At 41.1% G+C, this 19,189-nt stretch overlaps 1 protein-coding gene across 1 annotated transcript in view; it reads left to right on the top strand.

The window, feature by feature from the left end:
• ANKFN1 (ankyrin repeat and fibronectin type III domain containing 1) overlaps nucleotides 1-18,934 on the top strand; it is a 281,192-nt gene extending 262,258 nt beyond the window's left edge. Inside the window, exons 17-18 of the mRNA XM_058559349.1 lie at nucleotides 3,238-3,451; nucleotides 18,138-18,934. Coding sequence (XP_058415332.1) covers nucleotides 3,238-3,451; nucleotides 18,138-18,934 — 1,011 coding nt within the window. The remainder of the gene's footprint in view (nucleotides 1-3,237; nucleotides 3,452-18,137) is intronic.
• The last annotated feature ends 255 nt before the right edge of the window (nucleotides 18,935-19,189 follow it).

The following is a 19,189-nucleotide window of genomic DNA, read 5'->3' as shown; positions in this document are numbered from 1 at the left end:
GTATAGAGGCTTTATAGACAGCACATGCAGCAGAAATGTCAAAGTGCAGAGACTTAAAGCTTGGCATATTTTGAGCTGCTAGAGCCTAAAGGGCAATTAGGCTATAATTTATATACCGTAATGCTTCAAATGCTCCTAAGCTGTAATAGAAACACAGCTCATTAAGTATAGCCAATCTATCATCCCCTCAAGCACCTTGTAACTGTGCTGTGACAAAACCAATCACCTTTACATTTTAATAAAAATATTATCTTGCCTGAGTACAGAGAAACGGGTGTAATTTATGGGATTAAAACCGAAATTTTTAAAGGGCACAGTGAGAAATGGATGCACAACTTTTAACCAACAGACATAGGGAGTTCATGGTCTTTCTTTTTAAAAATGTGTCAGCAAGTCTTTAGAAGCTGAATTTGGACCTTAAAATCAGGGGGATTATGTTGTCAGTTATTTTTAGATCAACAGTATAAGGTGAAATGGGTGAAAATTGTACTTGTTTTAGAGCTACTTAGCTAAGTCTGTTAAACTCAGTCCACAGGCCTCCCAGTACCTGTGTTTTTAATTTTCTTCAGTTAATACCTCTTCACTTCATCACTGAGAAAAACTAAGAAGTAAACATTGTTTCTACACATAATTTTAAAAATTTCCACACTAAATCTCACTATCCATCCTCAGCAATATGGCTAAAGCAATCTTATCCAAAGAGAATAAGTGGATTATTACTATTTATTGTATTAGTTTCCTAGGGCTGCTGTAACAAATTACCACAAACTGGGTGGCTAAAACAACAGAAATCATTCTCTCACAGTTCTGGAGTCCAGAAATCTGAAATCAAGGCGTTGGCAGGACCACACTCCCTCTGGAGGCTCTAGGGGAGAATCTGTTCTCTGCTTCTTCCAGCTTCTAGTGGCTGTTGTCATTCTTGGATTTATGGCAACATCACTTCAATCTCTGCTTCCGAGGTCACATTACCTCCTTCTCCTCTGTCTGCCAAATCTCCCTCTGCCTCACTAAGAATGTCTTAATGAAGACATTTGTCATTGGAATTAGGGCACACCCAGATAATCCAGGATAAACTCCTCCTCTCAAAAGCCTTAACTTAATCATATCTGTTGCCACACAAGGTAATATTTACTCTTTTTTCATATAAGGTAATATTCACAAGTTCCAGAGATTAGGACATAGACATATCTTTTGGGAGCCATATTCGGCCCACTACAATAATCATGATTGTCATTGTAATAACTGAAAACTTTATAACAATGTACAGTCTATAAAGTGCACTCATCTACATTATCTTACTTAATCCTCATAATAACTCTGTTCAAGGGTAAAGATCTACAGAATTAGGTAATCATTCATTCATTCATTCACTCACTGAGCAATCATTTATTGAATACCTACTCTTTGCCCAATCCAGAGTAAAAGATATAAAAGCACAGTCCAGGCCCTTGGCAGGCACTGTAAAAGCTGTCCACACTCATGTAGTGCCTTAAAATTTGAGACAAGAGTATGCTGCATGAGGTAGGACCAATAAAAGCCAGATGAGAGAGCAACAATCCCATCAAGAAAATTTGTCCGAGTCTTCTCTGGGATTCCTACTTTGGCTTTACCCTGCTAAACTTCAGATTTCTCCTTTTACAATGCTCAGTACCTCCTCATAAGCCTGCTCATTGCTGTACTCCTTGCCCAACTCACTACCTAACAAAGCCTGAAGCTAAATCTCATGCTTTCATTACCAGCCCTTAATACTCTGCCAAGTCCTGTCACCCCAGGACAGAACAGGACTAGAAAGCAAGAGAAAACAGCTATTGACCACACAGTGCCATTCACTAGTTTGACTCTAGCTTGCCTGTCACTCTGAACATGGCATATTTTCACAGTTTCAGACTCTACTCTGTGTTTGTTGGGAGCACCAAGTTTGTGGATATTCTTTAAAGAGTATACTTTAAGTACAGATTAAGGCCCTACGAAGGAATTTTGAAAATAAAATAGAACATTAGGTAGTCCCTTATCTTTAAATCTTCTACAATCAGAGAGATCTTAACCTTGCAGTATTCATACAATGAACACCTTCTCCCTGGAAGTTGCGTGACATCAACTTTCCAAATGTTCTTCAAAAATAAATCATAAAGTGTCAGAGCTGGAAGGGACCTTAGACATCATCTAGCCCAACCTCCTCTTTTTACAGTTGAGTAAATGGGTCTGAAAAAGTTAATGGCTTGCCCAAGGCACCCAGTAAAATTAGATGCAAAACCTATCATAAGCTCCAGGGTCCCATGAAAAAAATGTGTGACTAACAGCCCCTCTTTGGAGAGAGTCAGAATAACCAGAAAGTTCACGGACAGTATCTATTAAGTTCTGGGAAAATATCTGTCATCTACAGAGGCAGACACAAAAATATGGTGACTTTTTCACTAATAGGCTTCAGAAAAACAACTATTTTACTTTATAGTGAAAATGTTGTTAAAATCACTTTGGTAACCCAGAAATCAAAATGGTAACAATCTAAAATGGGCTACCCTAAAAATATAAGGATGTTTAAATTACTTAGGAATAAGCTGTTTTTTATTTGAGAAGCACTTATTTTATATGTAAGAAAGTAATAAGTTTAATAATAAAGTTATTTCTTTTCTATTAAAATAGGTCCAAGAATCTCTGCTTAGCAAAATATTCCAGTAATGCTTTGTGTTTCCAGTTCATACAGAATAACTAAAACTATATTTCTTTCTTCAAGTATTCTGAAATTAAGACTTTATCCGATGCCTTCCCCACAATATAGTAATGAGAACTATTTCATCATATGCTTAGAATTAATAACATTTCATATGTGTAAGAAATGTACCCTGCAGTTTTACAAAGCACTTTCAAATTTATCATCTCATCCAATCATCATAACAGTCCTGTGATGTTTTGTCCACATTTTACAAATAAGGCAATTAAGGCTCAGAGAGGTCAAGCAACTTGCCAGAGTTTATTAGGGAGCTAATAAGTGGTGGATCCCAGCTGGAATCCAGGTCTTCCACTATTTGCACTAAATAACATAGCCTCTCAGGTAAAAATATGCAAGAGATTATAAAGAAGAGGTATTTTCTGGCTTAGCAAACCTATGTTGAAAATATTTTACTCTTGCTCAAAACCAATACCATGGAAAATGTATCATCTTGAACTCTCAAGAAAACTTACTCCTTTTTAATACCTGTTTGATAACTTAATGTCTTCTACCATTTTATTCCAAAGCAAATAGATGAAGTTTGGCGTGAAATGAGATGGATCATGGATGCTCTACAGTATGCAAGATACAAACAACCAGTTTGTGGTTTACCCATCACTAAGCTGATAGACCCCTCAGATGAGCAGAACCTAAAGAAAATCAACTCTACATCATCACATATAGACTGTCTTCCATCACCATTCCCATCCCCAGAGATGCACAGAAGAAAGGCAGTGAGTGGTAAGCAATAAGATCTGAAGTTCTGTTTCAGTTGTCAGATTCTTGGTCCTATCTCCACTGACGAGCTTCTTTTCTGCTGAGGCATAGGTCCCAGCGACTAGTAGGAAACACTGCTCAGTGGTAAGAGTCTAAAAGCATAGAGGGAACAAAATCACAACAGTGGAGGGGTAGGAAACTAGAGCAATAACCTGAGATCAGCTCCATTTAAGGATGGGGAAAATTCAGTCCAGTCCTAGCCCAAGCTTCCAAAAGGACACAGAGCAGGGATGAGGCTTCAGAAATGCAGAATGGAGACTGCTGCGGTGCCACGTGAGGGCCAAGTCAGCCGAGGGAATCTGATCAAAACCAAGGAAGGAAAGAGAACAGGCCCAGCTTCTAGTAAATAGGGGCTGACAGGGATGAGGCAGGAAGTAGGCCTCACCCTGGGTAAGAGTTCAGGGCAAACTTCCCACCCACATGGCACCAATGTCCTGGGGTGGGAGATGGGAAAGAGAGAAACCCTGGATAAATCAGAATCCTGAGCCTGAGGCCAAATAAGTGAGTTGGCCTCATCACGGACACAGCAAGCAGGAGACAACTTACAGATAAGCTAGCAAGTCACCTTCACTCTTGGTAATTAAGTTTGAGTTTACATGGCAAATGCTAAGCACAAAAACACGGCTGGGTTGACACAAATTTCTACAAACACCTTTGTGCATGTAAACAGAGAGAAAGCACACCAGTCAAAGGCAATATAATGCTCTCGCCTAGGACATGTTGAAACTAGTGCCAGTTTTCTAGTCAATTAAAATAATGGCATTCAAAGGATCTTTCTTGATTCTATAGCTTATAAGAGCTCCAATTTTGTAAGCTTTACAATAACAATAATTGATATTTTTAATAAACAGTTCTGAATTGTGGGCTTGTCCCATAGAGGGCAGCATGGTGTAGCAGAAAGAGCTTGGGCTTAGAAATCAAGAGACCTGGATTCAAATCCCAGCTTTGTTTTACTAGCTATTATCAGCCTGAACAGATTATTACATCTGAGCCTCAGTTTCCACATAACATAAAATGAGAATAATAATATCTACACCTTGAAAAGTTACTTGTGAATAAGACAATCTATGTCAGAGATGCATGGTATATAATAGACAATAAATTGTAGGTATCATATTTAATGTTATTATTCTTATTATAGAAAACTTTAGTGGTGATATGAGCCTTTTTTATAAGTAACTTTGTGTATGCTCCTATGTTTTATTTATTTTTTTGTGAGGAAGATCGGCCCTGAGCTAACATCCATGCCAATCCTCCTCTTTTTACTGAGGAAGACTGGCCCTGAGCTAATATCTGTGCCGATCTTCCTCCACCTTATGTGGGATGCCGCCACAGCATGGCCTGACAAGCGGTGCCTTGGTGCATGACCGGGATCCTAATCCAGGCCACCACCAGTGGAGCGCGGGCACTTGGAACCGCTGCGCCACGGGGCCTGCCCCAAGCTCCTATGTTTTAAAAACTTCAATGTCTAAAAATCAAAACTTGGCAAGTGGAAGAACTTGAGAGACAGCTAATTTTCATTCTATGATTTACCAAATAATTCAACAAAAGAATTGTTTAAATAGAGTTTCTCAAGCGTATTTTTATAGATTCTCACTGGGCTGGGGATACAAATAACATACCATCCCTGCCAGAAGCTAGTCTAATGGAGGAGACAGATACATTAACAAAAAATGTCATGGTAATTGCATATGTGCTATGTTGAGGATATGTATAAGGTGCTATGGAGTCTATTGTAGGTGTTAACCGTAAACTCATAAGATCAAAGAGAGCTTCCTGGAGGAAGTGACAAAGTCAAGTACAGAAGGATAAGCAGGAGTTTAGCTGAAAAAGAGGAAAGAGGAGAGCAGTATAGCCAGAGGAAGCAGAATGTGCAACCACGTCATAGTTCAGGAAACTGCAAGCAGTCTGGCTGAACTCAGGATCTAAGAATATTGTTCATTCTGTGTTTTTTTCACTAAAAAAAAAATTTATTGGTTACCTACTATGTTCCAGGCACTCTTCGAGGTAACAGGGATATAATAATAAACAAAGCAAAGTATCTGCTCCCATAGAGCTTACATTCTAGAAAGAATGACAAACAAGGAAAACATAAACGAACAAGAGAGTTTCAGATAGTGAAAATTCCAATGTACAATACAAAACAGCAATCAGCGTGGGCAGGGAGAGTGTTGAATTCACTAGGATGATCAGCAGAGACCTATTACGAAGGTTACATTTGAACCAACCAAAGAAAAAGGAGCCAGTAATGCAAAGACCTGGAGTTGGAATATTCCAGGCAACAAAACAGCAAAAGGCCCTGAGGTGGGTAACGGTTGGAAAGAAGGCCAAAGTCATGGAGCAGAGTAAACAAAGGGGCCACTGGTGAGAGAGAGGGTAGAGAAAAAAGCAGGGGCCAGATCAGGCAGGGCCACGGTAAGAAGTCTGGATTTTATTCCACTTGTGATGGAAAGGCATTGAAAACTTTTAAGTAAGGATTGATATGATCTGAATTACTCTTTAAAATCAAATCTGGCTGTTGGATGAAGAGACCATAGGGGGACAATATTGGAAGCAGAAGCAGGAGATCAATTAGGAAGATATGAACAGAGAAGATACCAAGTTTTCTGGCTTGAGTGCCTCAGGATATCATACCATTTACAAAAAAAAACATTAGACAGGAGGAGAAACAAGCTTGGGTGGTTGGGCATGTTGAATTTGAGTTAGCTTCGGGACATTCCACACAAAAAGAAACGTTCAGGAGAAAAGGGGATGTATGGGGTCTGGAGCTCAGGAAAGAGAACTGGACTAATAATATAGATTTAAGAATTGTTGGGGCCGGTCTGGTGGCGCAAGCAGTTAAGCGCGCGCGCTCCGCTGCGGCTGCCGGGGGTTCACCGGTTCGGATCCCAGGTGCGCACCGATGCACTGCTTGGCAAGCCATGCTGTGGCAGTGTCCCATATAAAGTGGAGGAAGATGAGCACGGCTGCTAGCCCAGGGCCAATCTTCCTCAGCAAAAAAAGAGGAGGATTGGCAGATGTTAGCATAGGCTGATCTCCTCACAAAAAAAAAAAGAAAAAAGAATTGTTGACATATGAATGACGTAGCTATGAAATGCTTGGGATCCCCTGGAGTGAGTATTTAGAGTAAGAAGAGGAGAATATGGAAGGCTCCCCATGGAATGGAACAGTAAGACTTTTTAGACTAAGAAAAAACAACCAGAGGAAGAAGATAAAAAACAAGAGAGTAGTGTCACAGAAATTGAAGCATGTCAAAAGATGGTGAGAGGTTAAACAAAACTGAAAAGCTTCTATTGTTTTGTTTTGTTTTGTTTTGTTTTCAACAAGGAAGTTATCAGTAATCAGTAATCTTGATGATAGCAGTTTGTGAAGGGAAGGAAATAGAAACCAAACCGAAGTAGATCAGAGAGTAAATTGAGGTAAAGAAGTGGGACCAGTAAGGACACACTCTTCGAAATCTTGGCTGTGAAAGAGAGAAGGGAGAGAGAGCAGTAGCTAGAGAGGTATAGGGTGAAAAGGGCATTTTTTAAAGGCAGGATAGATATGCCCTCTGTTGTTCCACAATTCACATAATTCTACAGACAACTCTTCAAATCTACTTCCACCTTCACAGGCCTTGTCTGCCCTCTCTGCTCACAGAACTTTCCCAATGTTTAATCTTCTCTTGGCCACAGGGTCCTAAGTGGTCCCCTTCTGAGGATGGCCTCTCCTGTGCCACAGAAGTGCCAAACTCTCACACTGGCCAGATGACGGGTTACACACACTCCCTGCTGTGAGGATCTGGCCAATTACATTCGGATTTTATTATTAACTTAAAATGTGAGCGATCATCATTCTGTTTCTTAAAATATAACTCTCTCTTGGGTCCATTTATTTCTCTGAGGCCAAGATTCCATGAGCTGTGAAACACAAAGATGTGGAGGGCAGCAAATGAAAAATGGAACCCAGTGACAAGGAAACTGTTCAGAGCTGGGAGAAACATTTAGTGTCCTATCACCTCACAAAAGCAAAAGCATTTCAGAGTGATGTAATCTACTCCTGCATACTCTGTCCTCTCCACTAGTGTAACTACTTTTAATTGTTTAGAAACCATTTACGAAGAGGAAAAAATCCAATTTACAGAAATATTCCCACTGGGTTACTATAGGGCAAAGTCTGCAACACAACTCCATTCCGTGTGGGTAGGGTTCACCTAACTTCTGAGGAGCCTGATGGAAATACAGAGACTCTCACAAACCCAGCCTCTGGTGCCACACCAAGATTCTGTTTTAAGGCTACTGAGTACCTTGGATTTGTTTGTGTGTATCTGTGTGTGCTAGGGCAGGGGTGGGGGTGGGGAAGTGGAACTCTTTAACTTACTTCCCATTTCTGTGTGGTTTTCAAACGCAAAGTAGAACTCCTCTGAGTCAATTAAAATTAAGCATCTCCCAAGGACCCAGGGGGAAAGTTGGCTCCTAGAAAAGGCAGCTCAAGGCAGGGGGTGGAATGATCTGGTCCATCACATGGGTATTTTCTCTCCCACTCCTTTTCTGTGGGTATAGTGGTCACAGGCAGCAGCAATTTTTTTTTCCGATACTGCTATTTCTCCTAGTGACGAATGGGTGAGGCAACAAAGGGGAGGGGGGCGTTATTTCCTTCAGATGCATTTGAAGATTATCCTGATCTTCCAAATGTAAATCTTCCGGGTAACCTTTTCCCAGATGATGTTAAGCACACTATGGAATAAACTAAACAGCTCAAAAAATCAACAGGAGTCTGAAGATGTTATCTCTCTTGGGAAATTAGAAGGTGAACAAACCCTGAGGTTCTATCCAAGGCCTGATGAGAGATTTATTAAAATTCTTTATTTATAAGTTATTTAAATTCTACTCAAACACAGTGGAAATAGACTCAATGAAGCACAAAAAAAAATACAAATTTGGACAGTGATACATTAAAAATGTGAAGATGATAGATATTTTTAGGGCAAATATTGCTTATTATTGTTTTCCTTCTGTCCTGCCATGCCCCCTGCCTTCAAGAGAAAAGCAATAGCTTTAAATCAATTATTCTTTCCTGAAATGTCATCTCCCCATAACGCCCTCAAAACTCTACTCTGCTGTTGTTGGCCGGATCCACAGAGACCAGGAGTTGCAACACCCATTACAATGGCAACAAAGCCCAACTTCCTAAGCCAGCACTAATACTATGGACAGAACTTTCATCAAACAGCTTCTGGGTCAACCAGAGGGGAAATACAAGGTTCTACCACTGCTGGCCTGCCCAGTGGGCCCTCTAAGGGAAATTGAGGAGCACAACCAGGTTTATTAAAATAACAACCGGGCAAGGCGCCTACAATGCTTAATGGAGCATATGGCCTGGATCTGGGGATGGAAGCTGCACTTTGCATTCTTTTCCAGGAAGGGAGGGAGTGGCAGTGGCCTAAGTCCCTGGAAATTCTCCTCAGTGCCCTGGCTGGCATCCTGGAGATTTTCCCAGCTTGTTCTGGGAGGGGTATCCCACTCTAAGCAATAGGTTCCACTAAGTCTTATAATAAATAATACAACCACCATGGAAGTCAAATATTTAGATTCCCACTAGAGCAGTGTTTCCCAAGCGTGGGTCCATGAAACTACAAGATAATATTTACTACTCCATACCCAAGCCCTTTTTCATCTCCTTCCTGAGTTACTACAATTATAACTAGCTCTTCTCTTGATTTATCTCCTATCTCCCTTGCTCCTGGGAGCTATAGTAAAGAAGTTATATCATTTGCTAATTCACTGCTAAATCTATGTTGGGAAATACAGTACTGGACTAGATCATCACCAACACAAGACACCATACAAGAAATTATTGTTCTCCTTTATTAACACCAGCATTCTCACAGTAAAATCTTGAAGTTTTTCTGATTACTGGTTTGTATTTTAATGAGTCACCTCTAAACATGTTTTCTAGTTATTCTCTATTTAAGGGTGGAAAGATCTCAATAATATTAATACCTTCTGTTTGTATGGCACTTGAAGTATTTTTAACAAACTAATTTAATCCTCAAGTACCTATGAAAGATAGGTAATGTAATTACCTACATGCTACAGATGAAGAAAAGTTCAGAGAGGCTAAGTGATTTTCTCAAGATCATATACATAGTATATGCTCAGATAGGACTTTAGGCCAGGTTTGTCTAATTTTAAGACAGTTGCTCTTTCTGCTACAACTGGGCTGATGTTTAAGTATCACCAAATATAAAGCAAAATGATTTAGGTGATTGTTTTCAGGAATTTTGATGGCAGATTAAGTAAATTAGATCTTTTCAGGTTGCTTTCACTATTGTTTTTAAAAGGCAGTCAAATCACACTACTCTTTATGCCCCCAGATTTCCATACTTGTTTTAGTTTCAATTCAACTCAACATACTTTGCTGAGAGCCTTGTATGCACTAGATACAGCACAAGAGGCTAATAATACAATGATGATTAAGTCACAGTCTAGTTAGGAGGTCCTCATGGTCTCCTGATACGTCATGTTCAGATTAGATGATCTTGGAAATACGGAAGATTCTACATGTTTCTTTGCTTGACTTCTTTAGTCCCTTCCTTCACTGACTGACTTCAACATTTACTAAGCAGAAATGAATAAGACACAGTTCATGCCCTCTAGAGTTCATAGTTCAATGAGGGAGATCAACATGCAAATGAATAATTTGTAATAAACCTTGATAAATGCAGTAACAAAGATATAAAATGCTGTAAGAGCCAAGAGAACTGAGCAACTAACTTCACCTGGGGAAATCAGCACAGGCTCTTCCTGAGAGACTGAATCTTAAAATATGACGGTCCATTGAAATATTAGAACGTCAGCCCTTTAAAGGACACTTTCATATACTCCTTAGTCCCCTGCAAACAATAAATGCTCGCTATTTGAGCATGGGTGGACATGCTCAACGTATGCTGAGAGGACAAAGTGCAAACTGCTCTTGTGGAGTGCTTGACCTGACTACCGGCTGGAAAGAAGAAGAAAGTATCACAAACTCCTCAGCAGTTGCTTCTAGTTACAGTCATTTTTACTATCAGACTTCTAGTGGTTTGAACCGTGGCCCCCCAAAAAATATGTTCATGTCCTAACCCTCAGAACTGTGAATGTGACCTTATTTGGAAAAAGGGTCTTTGCAGATGTAATTAAGGATCTTGAGATGAGATCATCCTAGATTATCCGGGTGGGCCCTAAATCCAAAGACAAGTGTCCTTATAAGAGAGAGAAAAAGAGTTCATGCGAAAACAGAAGCAGAGATTGGAGTGATGCAGCCACAAAAAATGCCAACAGCCACCAGAAGCTGGAAGGGGCAAGAAAGTATTCTCCTCTAGAGCCTCCAGAGGGAGTGCAGCCCTGCTGACACCTTGACTTCAGACTTCTGGCTTCCAGAGCTGAGAGAGGATAAGTTTCTGTTGTTTTAAGCGACCCAATATGTGGTAATTTGTTACAGCAGCCACAGGAAACTAATACAAGACCTAATATGTTTCTCTAGCCGCAACTAAGAGCCTAATTAATATAACTGTGCGGGTACCACACAAAGTGGATTAGATGAACCAGGTCCCAGCCCTCAGGAAGCTTCCATGAAAAGCCATGGAAATGCTAAGGTAAATGGCAATACAGCAGGGCTTTGGAGTGGGACAAATCTGCATGTGCGTTCCTATTCTGCCACTTCTCAGCTATATGAATTGGAAAATTTAATAAGCCTAAACTTCAGTATTTTTATCTGCAAAATGGGAATTGTTGTAAGCATTAAATAGGATAAACCACCTAGAGCACTTAGCATAATGGCTGGCCCACAGTAAGCATTAAGTAAATATCAGGTATTGTTGTTATTATTGTGGACACAAATGAATGCATGTGGACAGCTGAATAAACAACAGTGATCTGATAAACAGAGAAGAAACTTCAACTAAAGTCAATTATCAATTTTCTGCATGGATCTTATTTCCAGCCCAATTTTGAATCTTCAGTTAACCTCTCTTCCTCATCACCCCTATGGCACCTATCACTGCCATCATCAAAAACAACCAACAGTTCTGAGACCCTGTTATTTGTGATGCCCAATTTTTCCCACTAAAGATAAGGGAAAGTATTGTCTAAAACTTGTTTTAAGAATATCAAAGTCATTCATCCCAAGCCTTTATCCAGTTGTCTCCTTTTAACTTGAAAATCCCTTTATATCTATCTTCTTCCCTAACCATGTGTCCTTCTGTCTTTTTCACTGAAGACCAATGCCAGCGCTGGTGCTCGCAAGTGATCACCCCTCCTTGTTCTATCCATCAACCTACCACTCTTATATCTTCAACAGTTCCCTTTCCAATGGTTCCTTCTTCTTTACCCACAAACATGTTCCTTCACCTTGCTACCCCACTAGGCTTCCATTCCATCTCCTCCTGGATGTTTCGGCCCATCCCTCAAGCTCAATCTATCCTAAATTAAATTTATCATCTCTTCTACCTTGCCACCCTGCCAAAATCCACTGCTACAATTTAACTCCCCTGGTTTAACGCTACTCCTTTCTTCCAAGCACTGAAGCTTGAAAGCTTGTAGTCCCTTCAGGACCTTTGCACTTGCTTCTCCAAGTTGTGTGGAACACTCTTCCCTAAAACTTTCACAGAGCTGGTTCCTTCTGATCATTGAAGGCTCACCTAGACTCCCTTTTCTACAGAGATTTCTCCTCTGGCTACCTTATCAAAAGAAGCTTCCTCCCAAGTCATTCTCTAGATGAGAGCCAGTTTCATTTTCTTCATAGAACTTTGCACTATCTGAAATTAATCTTACGTATTTTCTGATTTATTGTCTAATCCACCCTCTATGAGCTGCTTGAAAGCAGAGACCATGTCTGTCTAGCACAAAATAGGTGCACAACAAACATCTTTGAATGAATGACTTTTCTGGATTTCTATTTTCCTCTACATAACCACCACTCTTGCTTAGCCCCACAACCTGAAAAAGATAAATATTTAAAGGAAACATAACTTGGACCACAGCCTCTTAGCTGGCCTCCTGGCTGTCTGTTTCCTCCTCATCCAGTTCATTTTACATCCTACCTGCTACATAATTATCCTAAATCACAGCTCTTATCTTGTCCACTACTTCTTCAAAATTTGTCAATAACTACTACCAATTGGCTACAAAATTAGGTACAAACTCCTTATCTAGGCATTCACTACTCTCCTCCAGATCCACCCTACTTTTTAAAAAAAATTAAATTCCCACTTTTAACCATTTATTTTGAAATAATTATAAAAACAGTAGGTTGCAAAGAAATGTACAGGAATTCCCCTGTACCCTTCCCCCTCCGGAATGTTAACATCTTACACACCTCTTGTACAATATCAAGACCAAGAAGCTGGTATAGTCCACAGAAGTTATCTCGATTTCACCTGTTATACATACACTTGCGCATGTGTGTGTGCATGCATACACACACAAGCATGCAGGCTTAATGGCATAGCTCTCTGCAACTGTATCATACGTGTAGCCTTGGATAATCACCACCATAATCAAGATACCCAGCTGTAACATCACCACAACACTCCCTCTGTTACCCCTTTATAGACTTACCCATTCCCACATCCCTACCCCTGGCTACTACTAATCTGTTCTTCATCTCTATATTTCAAGAATGTTACATAAATGGAATTCTTTACTTTTATTGATGAGTAGTATTCCATGGTATTGATGGACCACAGTTTGTTTAACTACTCATCCACTGAAGAACATCTGGGTAGTTTCCAAGTTGGGGCTAATACAAATAAAATTGCTGTGAACGTTCACGTACAAGTTTGTGCGTGAAAATAAGCCTTAATTTTTTAAAATTCCCAAGAGTGCAATTGCTGGCATCCTACTTTTGTAGCCTCATTTTCCCAAAATTCCATTCCTGCTCCCATTTTGTAGCCAAACAGGACTACTTGTACTGTTTCCTCTTTCTCTCTGGTTTCTAATCCTCTCATCATCGTTTGCATACTTATTATTAAAAGCTGCCATAAATCACTTTTTGAAAGTGGATGAAGAAATAAATTAATATAGACAGAGAAGAGAGATGAATGAATGGAGGGAAAAAATAAATAAGAGACGATATAGTATTTTTATTAATCCTGTCCCAATAAAATGTGATCTCTTTCCTATAAACCTTATTTGCTAAACTTCTCTTATAAAATGTATGTTCTTCCACAGTCTCATAGATGCATACATGCTCTATACTTCCATTAAAACAGTAAACTCCCTGGAGACAGATTATTTCTTATTAATTTTATATTCACTCAGGCACCAAGCACAGTGTTTCTGTTACAGCAGGAGCTCAAGCAAAACAGAATCTTCATTGTTGAATGAATGAATTAATTAAATATCTTTGCCCTAAGAGGCCTCCAGTCTAACCAGGAAACCAGGATGTTCTATTTGCATGAAAAAAGAGAGCTAATAGGGGCCAGCCCGGTGGCACAAGCGGTTAAGTGCGGCCCTCCACTGCAGCGGCCCGGGGTTCCCGGGTTTGGATCCCGGGCACACACGGTAGCACCACCTGGCAAGCCACGCTGTGGCGGCACCCCATATAAAGTGGAGGAAGATGGGCACGGATGCTATCCCAGGGCCAATCTTCCTCAGCAAAAAAAGAGAAGGATTGGCACATGTTAGCACAGGGCTGATCTTCCTCACGAAAAAAAAAAAAGCTAATAATACAAGTCTATAAAGAAGTGCCAAAGGATAATGGAGCAAAAAGTGTTGCAGAAGTGCAGACAACTGAGCAATCCTTTCTGTGACACTTGGGAGATTCTTTTTAAAGAAGGCAATGTTTGAGAGAAACCTTGAACAGATGAGTTGAACTCAGAAAAGTGAAAAGGGAGCCCTTTTCTGTAGCCATTATTTAAAGAACAACATACAGGTTGATCTCATTCTTTGTAGCTGCTGGATAATATTCCATAGCGTGAATGTGCCCAAATTTTTAAACCATTCTCCTAATAATGGACACTTAGGTTTGCATCAGTTAGGATTAAGTTTGGATCCATGTTACAGAAAACCCAAATAAGAGTGTTGTAAACACAAGATACTTTATTTCTCTCTTGTGTCAACAAAGCCTAGACGTAGATAATTCAGGGTTGGTATGTGGACTCCATTGTCTTCAGATACCACATTCCGTTTTTCAGCTCCACAACCTAGCACATGACTTCTTTTTCTAAGGTTGCCTCATGAGGCCAGCCAGTACATCTTGTTACAGGCAACTGGAAGCAAAGAGGAAAAACAAAATGGCGTATCTCCCACCTAAGCCAGCTCCCTTTATGCAGCCTTCCAGACATTTCAGACAATACTTTCAGTTCTATCTCATTGGCCAGAACTTAGTTACGTGACCATGCCTAGCTGCAAGGGAAGCTGAAAAATGTAGTCTCTTACATGAGTGCATTGCTCTCTCAAACAAAATTTAAGATTTTGTAACTAAAAAAGGATAATGGATATTGGGTAGCAGCCAGCACTGAGAGAGCAAAACTGAAGTCTTGCCCTGCCAATGAGTAAGCACACATGTCATCCTCTATAATCAGGAAAAAGAGGGGAAAAAAAAGGAACCATTTCACACCCTGACCCTGAAACAAACAACCAAAAAAAAAAAAAAAAGTATTACATCTGGTTCTAGTCCCTAAAAGGGAAGAAACCTTAATCCCATTTGTGTAAATTACTGACTCCTTAACAAAACAAATTTTTTCCCTGAAGTTTACAATATTCTTATGATAATCATGTTCATTTTCCACCATGAACAAACTAACTATAACCTTGTCACTCTGTGGGTTTTCACTTTAAATACCTGCTGTATTTTTTAATCAGCAAGCCAGTCCTGAATTTGGACTCCCTTGCAGAACTTTGCAAGTAAGCTATTTTTCTTTTCTTAAACTATTTTTCCTTTCTTTTTTTGTTTTTTATTTGTGTGTGTGTGTGTGTGAGGAAGATCAGCCCTGAGCTAACATCCATGCTAATCCTCCTCTTTTTGCTGAGGAAGACCGGCTCTGAGCTAACATCCACTGCCAATCCTCCTCCTTTTTTTCCCCAAAAGCCCCAGTAGATAGTTGTATGTCACAGCTGCACATCCTTCAAGTTGTTGTATGTGGGACGCGGCCTCAGTGTGGCTGGAGAAGCGGTGCGTCGGTGTGCGCCCGGGATCCAAACCTGGGCCGCCAGTAGCAGAGCGTACGCACTTAACCGCTAAGCCACAGGGCCGGCCCGTATTTTTCCTTTCTTAATGCTTCTGTGCCTCTCAGTCTGCCTTTCACAGCAGTCTCAGCCACAAGATTATTTCTAGTTTTTCACTATTATAAATCATACTGCAGTAAATAACTCGTAAATGCCTCCATGAGTATATAATAACAATTTCTCAAACTTAAATATCTAAAAAAGCACTTGCTGAAACAAATGATAGGCACATTTTAAATATATTCTACCAAATTGCTATCCGAAGAGCTATACCAGTTTATATTCCCCCCACCATCATTATATGAGCGTCCCTGATTTCCCAGACATCACTAACACATGAGATTATCACTTTTTATTTTTAGCAAATCGGATGGACAAAAAATGCCTCATTGTTGTTTCAACTTCCGTTTCCCTAATTACTAAGTGGTAATTATAGTCTATTGAGATTGAACATCTTTATTATGTTTATTGGCCATTTGTATTAATTATTCTTTGAAATGTTGGTTATCTTCTGCCCATTTGGAATGTCTTCTTACTGATTTATAGGAGTTCTTAATATATTCTGGATATTAATCTTTTGTTATACATATTATTACTATTTTCTTCCAATCTATCACTTACCTTTTTACTTTGTTTATGATATCACTTATTTTACAAAGTATTAAACTTTGATGTAGTCAAATTTATCAGTAACTTCTTTTCTGACTTCTAGGGTTTTGTTTTGCTGAGAAAGACCTTCCCATCCCCAAATTGCAAACATGTTATCTTCTAATACTTGTAGGATTTGCTTGTTATACTTAAACTACATGGAATTTATTTTCATATACGGTATGAGGTAGGATATTCTCTAATTATTTTGCTAAAGAGGTAACCAATTGTCCCAACACTATATATTGAATAATCTATTCATTCCCCTACTTTGAAATGTTATCTTTACCATATGTTAAATTATCACACAGAATTAAGGCTGTTTCTGAACTTTATTTTTCTGTTCTACAGATCCATCTGTCCATTTATACACCAATACTGCAAAGTTTTAATTACCAAAGCCCTATACTATGTTTTGATATCTGGTAAATCAGGCTCCTCCCTAGTGTACCTTAAAAAAAAGAAAGGTTGGCTCTTCTCATAAATTTTCTCTTCCAGATGCATTTAAAAATCAACTTACCGGGGCCAGCCTGGTAGCATATTGGTCAAGTTTGCACGCTTCGCTTCAGCAGCCTGGTACTCGCAAGTTCGGACCCCGGGCGCAAACCTACACACCGCTTATCAAGCCATGCTGCGGCAGGTGACCCACGTACAAAATAGAGGAAGACTGGCACAGATGTTAGCTCAGCAACAAACTTCCTCAAGCAAAAAGGGGAAGATTGGCAACAGATGTTAGCTCAGGGTCAACCTTCCTCACCAGAAAAAAAAAAAAATCAATTTACTAAATTCCATTTAAAAATTATACAGAGATTTTTGATTGAGATTGCCTCAGATTCTAGATTAGAGATTTCTTATTCTTTTTAAGAGCACTTGCATGTTTTCAAAATTAGCATATATTTACCAAGTAGCTACTATGGGCTCAGTTCTGTGGGAAATCAAAAGATTTTAACATGGTCCTTACCCTCCAGAAATGTACAACCTGATGGGGAGGAAAAGATACAAACAACTAGTGCATTAAGTGACAAATATCTATAGAACTAACCTTGTGGCTCACTTATGGTGGTCATAGTATGCACTTTGAGGCTTATTTTTGCCTCTGATTTTACTTGTTTTTGTTTTTTTCTTTGGCCTTACTTTTTTTTTCTTTTTAAACACCTGACAACGTGATAAGTGTTTATATTCATAAACAATTTATTTTTTACAGTCACCCTAAGTAAGCAGTTCTATTATCATCTCCATTTTACAGATAAGAAAACTGAAGCTCAAAAAAGTTAAGGTGACAGAGCAAGTAGGTGTAAGACAGCTAGGATTTGAAGCTAGGTTTCCCTGACTTGGGCCACCGTGGCGTCCTCTCTTCTTCCTTCCCCCTTTTAAGTTTCTGCTACTTTATCAAATGCAAAAAATCATCGCTGAAACAAGAATAGGGAATGAATAAATGAATAACATCCAGCTCTGTTCCCTGTTTGATCCTCTCTACACATGCCCAGTGAATAATAAAATCGCATGTGGGGAATGAGGACGTGTTCCCTTCTGCTACTGTCAGGTTGGAGCTGTCAGAGTTCCTCTTCCTTTCCCTTAAGCTAAGAACAGGATCCAATACGTAGCTTACAGGGCCCTATGCAAAACGAAAATGTGGAGCCCCTTGTTCAAAAATTTTAATAATTTCAAGAGGTGCGAGCGGACCATTAAACGAGACACAGGGCCCTTCTAGGCACGGGAGGTGGGGAGGGCTCAACCACAGGCACGCTTCCCCCAGGAAGCAGGGCCCGGCTAAGCGTTGCTCTTTTTCCTAACCTCAGCCTCTGGCTTTCCAGATTCACAGCCCTGCTCTGATGAAGAAGGCTGCTCAGAAGTCTTCCTCCCCACCGACAGTGACTATGACTCCAGTGACGCCCTGAGCCCCCGAGACCTGGACCTGGTCTATCTGTCGTCGCACGACATCGCCCAGCAGGCCCTAAGCGGCCTAAGCGGCAGCGCCCCCGACGTCCTGCAGGTGCACGATGTGAAGACTCCGCGGGGGCAGGGCCAGGAGCCCCAGGGCCGGGGCCCGGGGCCCGACGCCGACCACTCGTGCGCCGAGTTCCTCCACAGCCTGAGCCTCACGGGCTTCTCCTCGAAGAACCACGCCAAGATGGCGCCGGGCGCGCGGCCGCCGCTGGGCTTCCTGGGAAAGCGGAAGCCGGCCAAGCACCAGCACTATGGTGGCTTCAGCCGCCACCACCGCTGGCTGCGCATGCACAGCGAGACGCAGTCGATGCTGCTGTCCGAGGGCGTTTACACGCAACGCCTGTCCCGGGCCTGCGGCCTGACCCAGGAGCCCAGAGAGGCCGAGCGGCTCCGACCTGCCGCTGATGGGCCGCGGGGCCTGGCTCTGGCCCACGCTGCAAGCCTCCCTGAGGAGCGGAAGAGCAGCCTCCAGGACCCGAGGCCTTCGATCCGCCGCATTTACGTGGAGCCGTACCCCGCGGCCCTGGTGGACGCAAAGCCCTGGGCCACCTTGAGCCCGCCCCCTGGAGGCCACTCTGGCCTGCCCAGCCCCACCGGCCCAGAGATGAGCCCGGAGGGTCCCACCGCCTCCCCAGTGTCAGAAATACTCAGCAGCATGCTTTAGGGAGGCCCACAACTGGCTGTCCATGTTGCACCGCAAGTCCCTGCATCCTCCATCACCCTACCCCCAGTTTGCCCCCACGGTGTCCTCATCCATTTTCAAATGGTTTCAGTGTTAAAATTCCAAAGATTACAGGTTCAAGGCCCTCTTTTTTAGAGTCAGGGTGGAGGGGAGCCAGTGTCATTCCCAATTCAGCCTACAAAGGGCACAGAGGAGCTTTTGTATCAACAGGAGTCCTGGACACAACGGCTCAAACAT

Source organism: Diceros bicornis, chromosome 18, assembly GCF_020826845.1.
Source record: "Diceros bicornis minor isolate mBicDic1 chromosome 18, mDicBic1.mat.cur, whole genome shotgun sequence".
In the NCBI taxonomy this organism is placed as follows: Eukaryota; Metazoa; Chordata; class Mammalia; order Perissodactyla; family Rhinocerotidae; genus Diceros; species Diceros bicornis.
The sequence above is the reverse complement of the archived record's forward strand: the minus strand, read 5'-3'. Positions and strand labels throughout refer to the sequence as shown.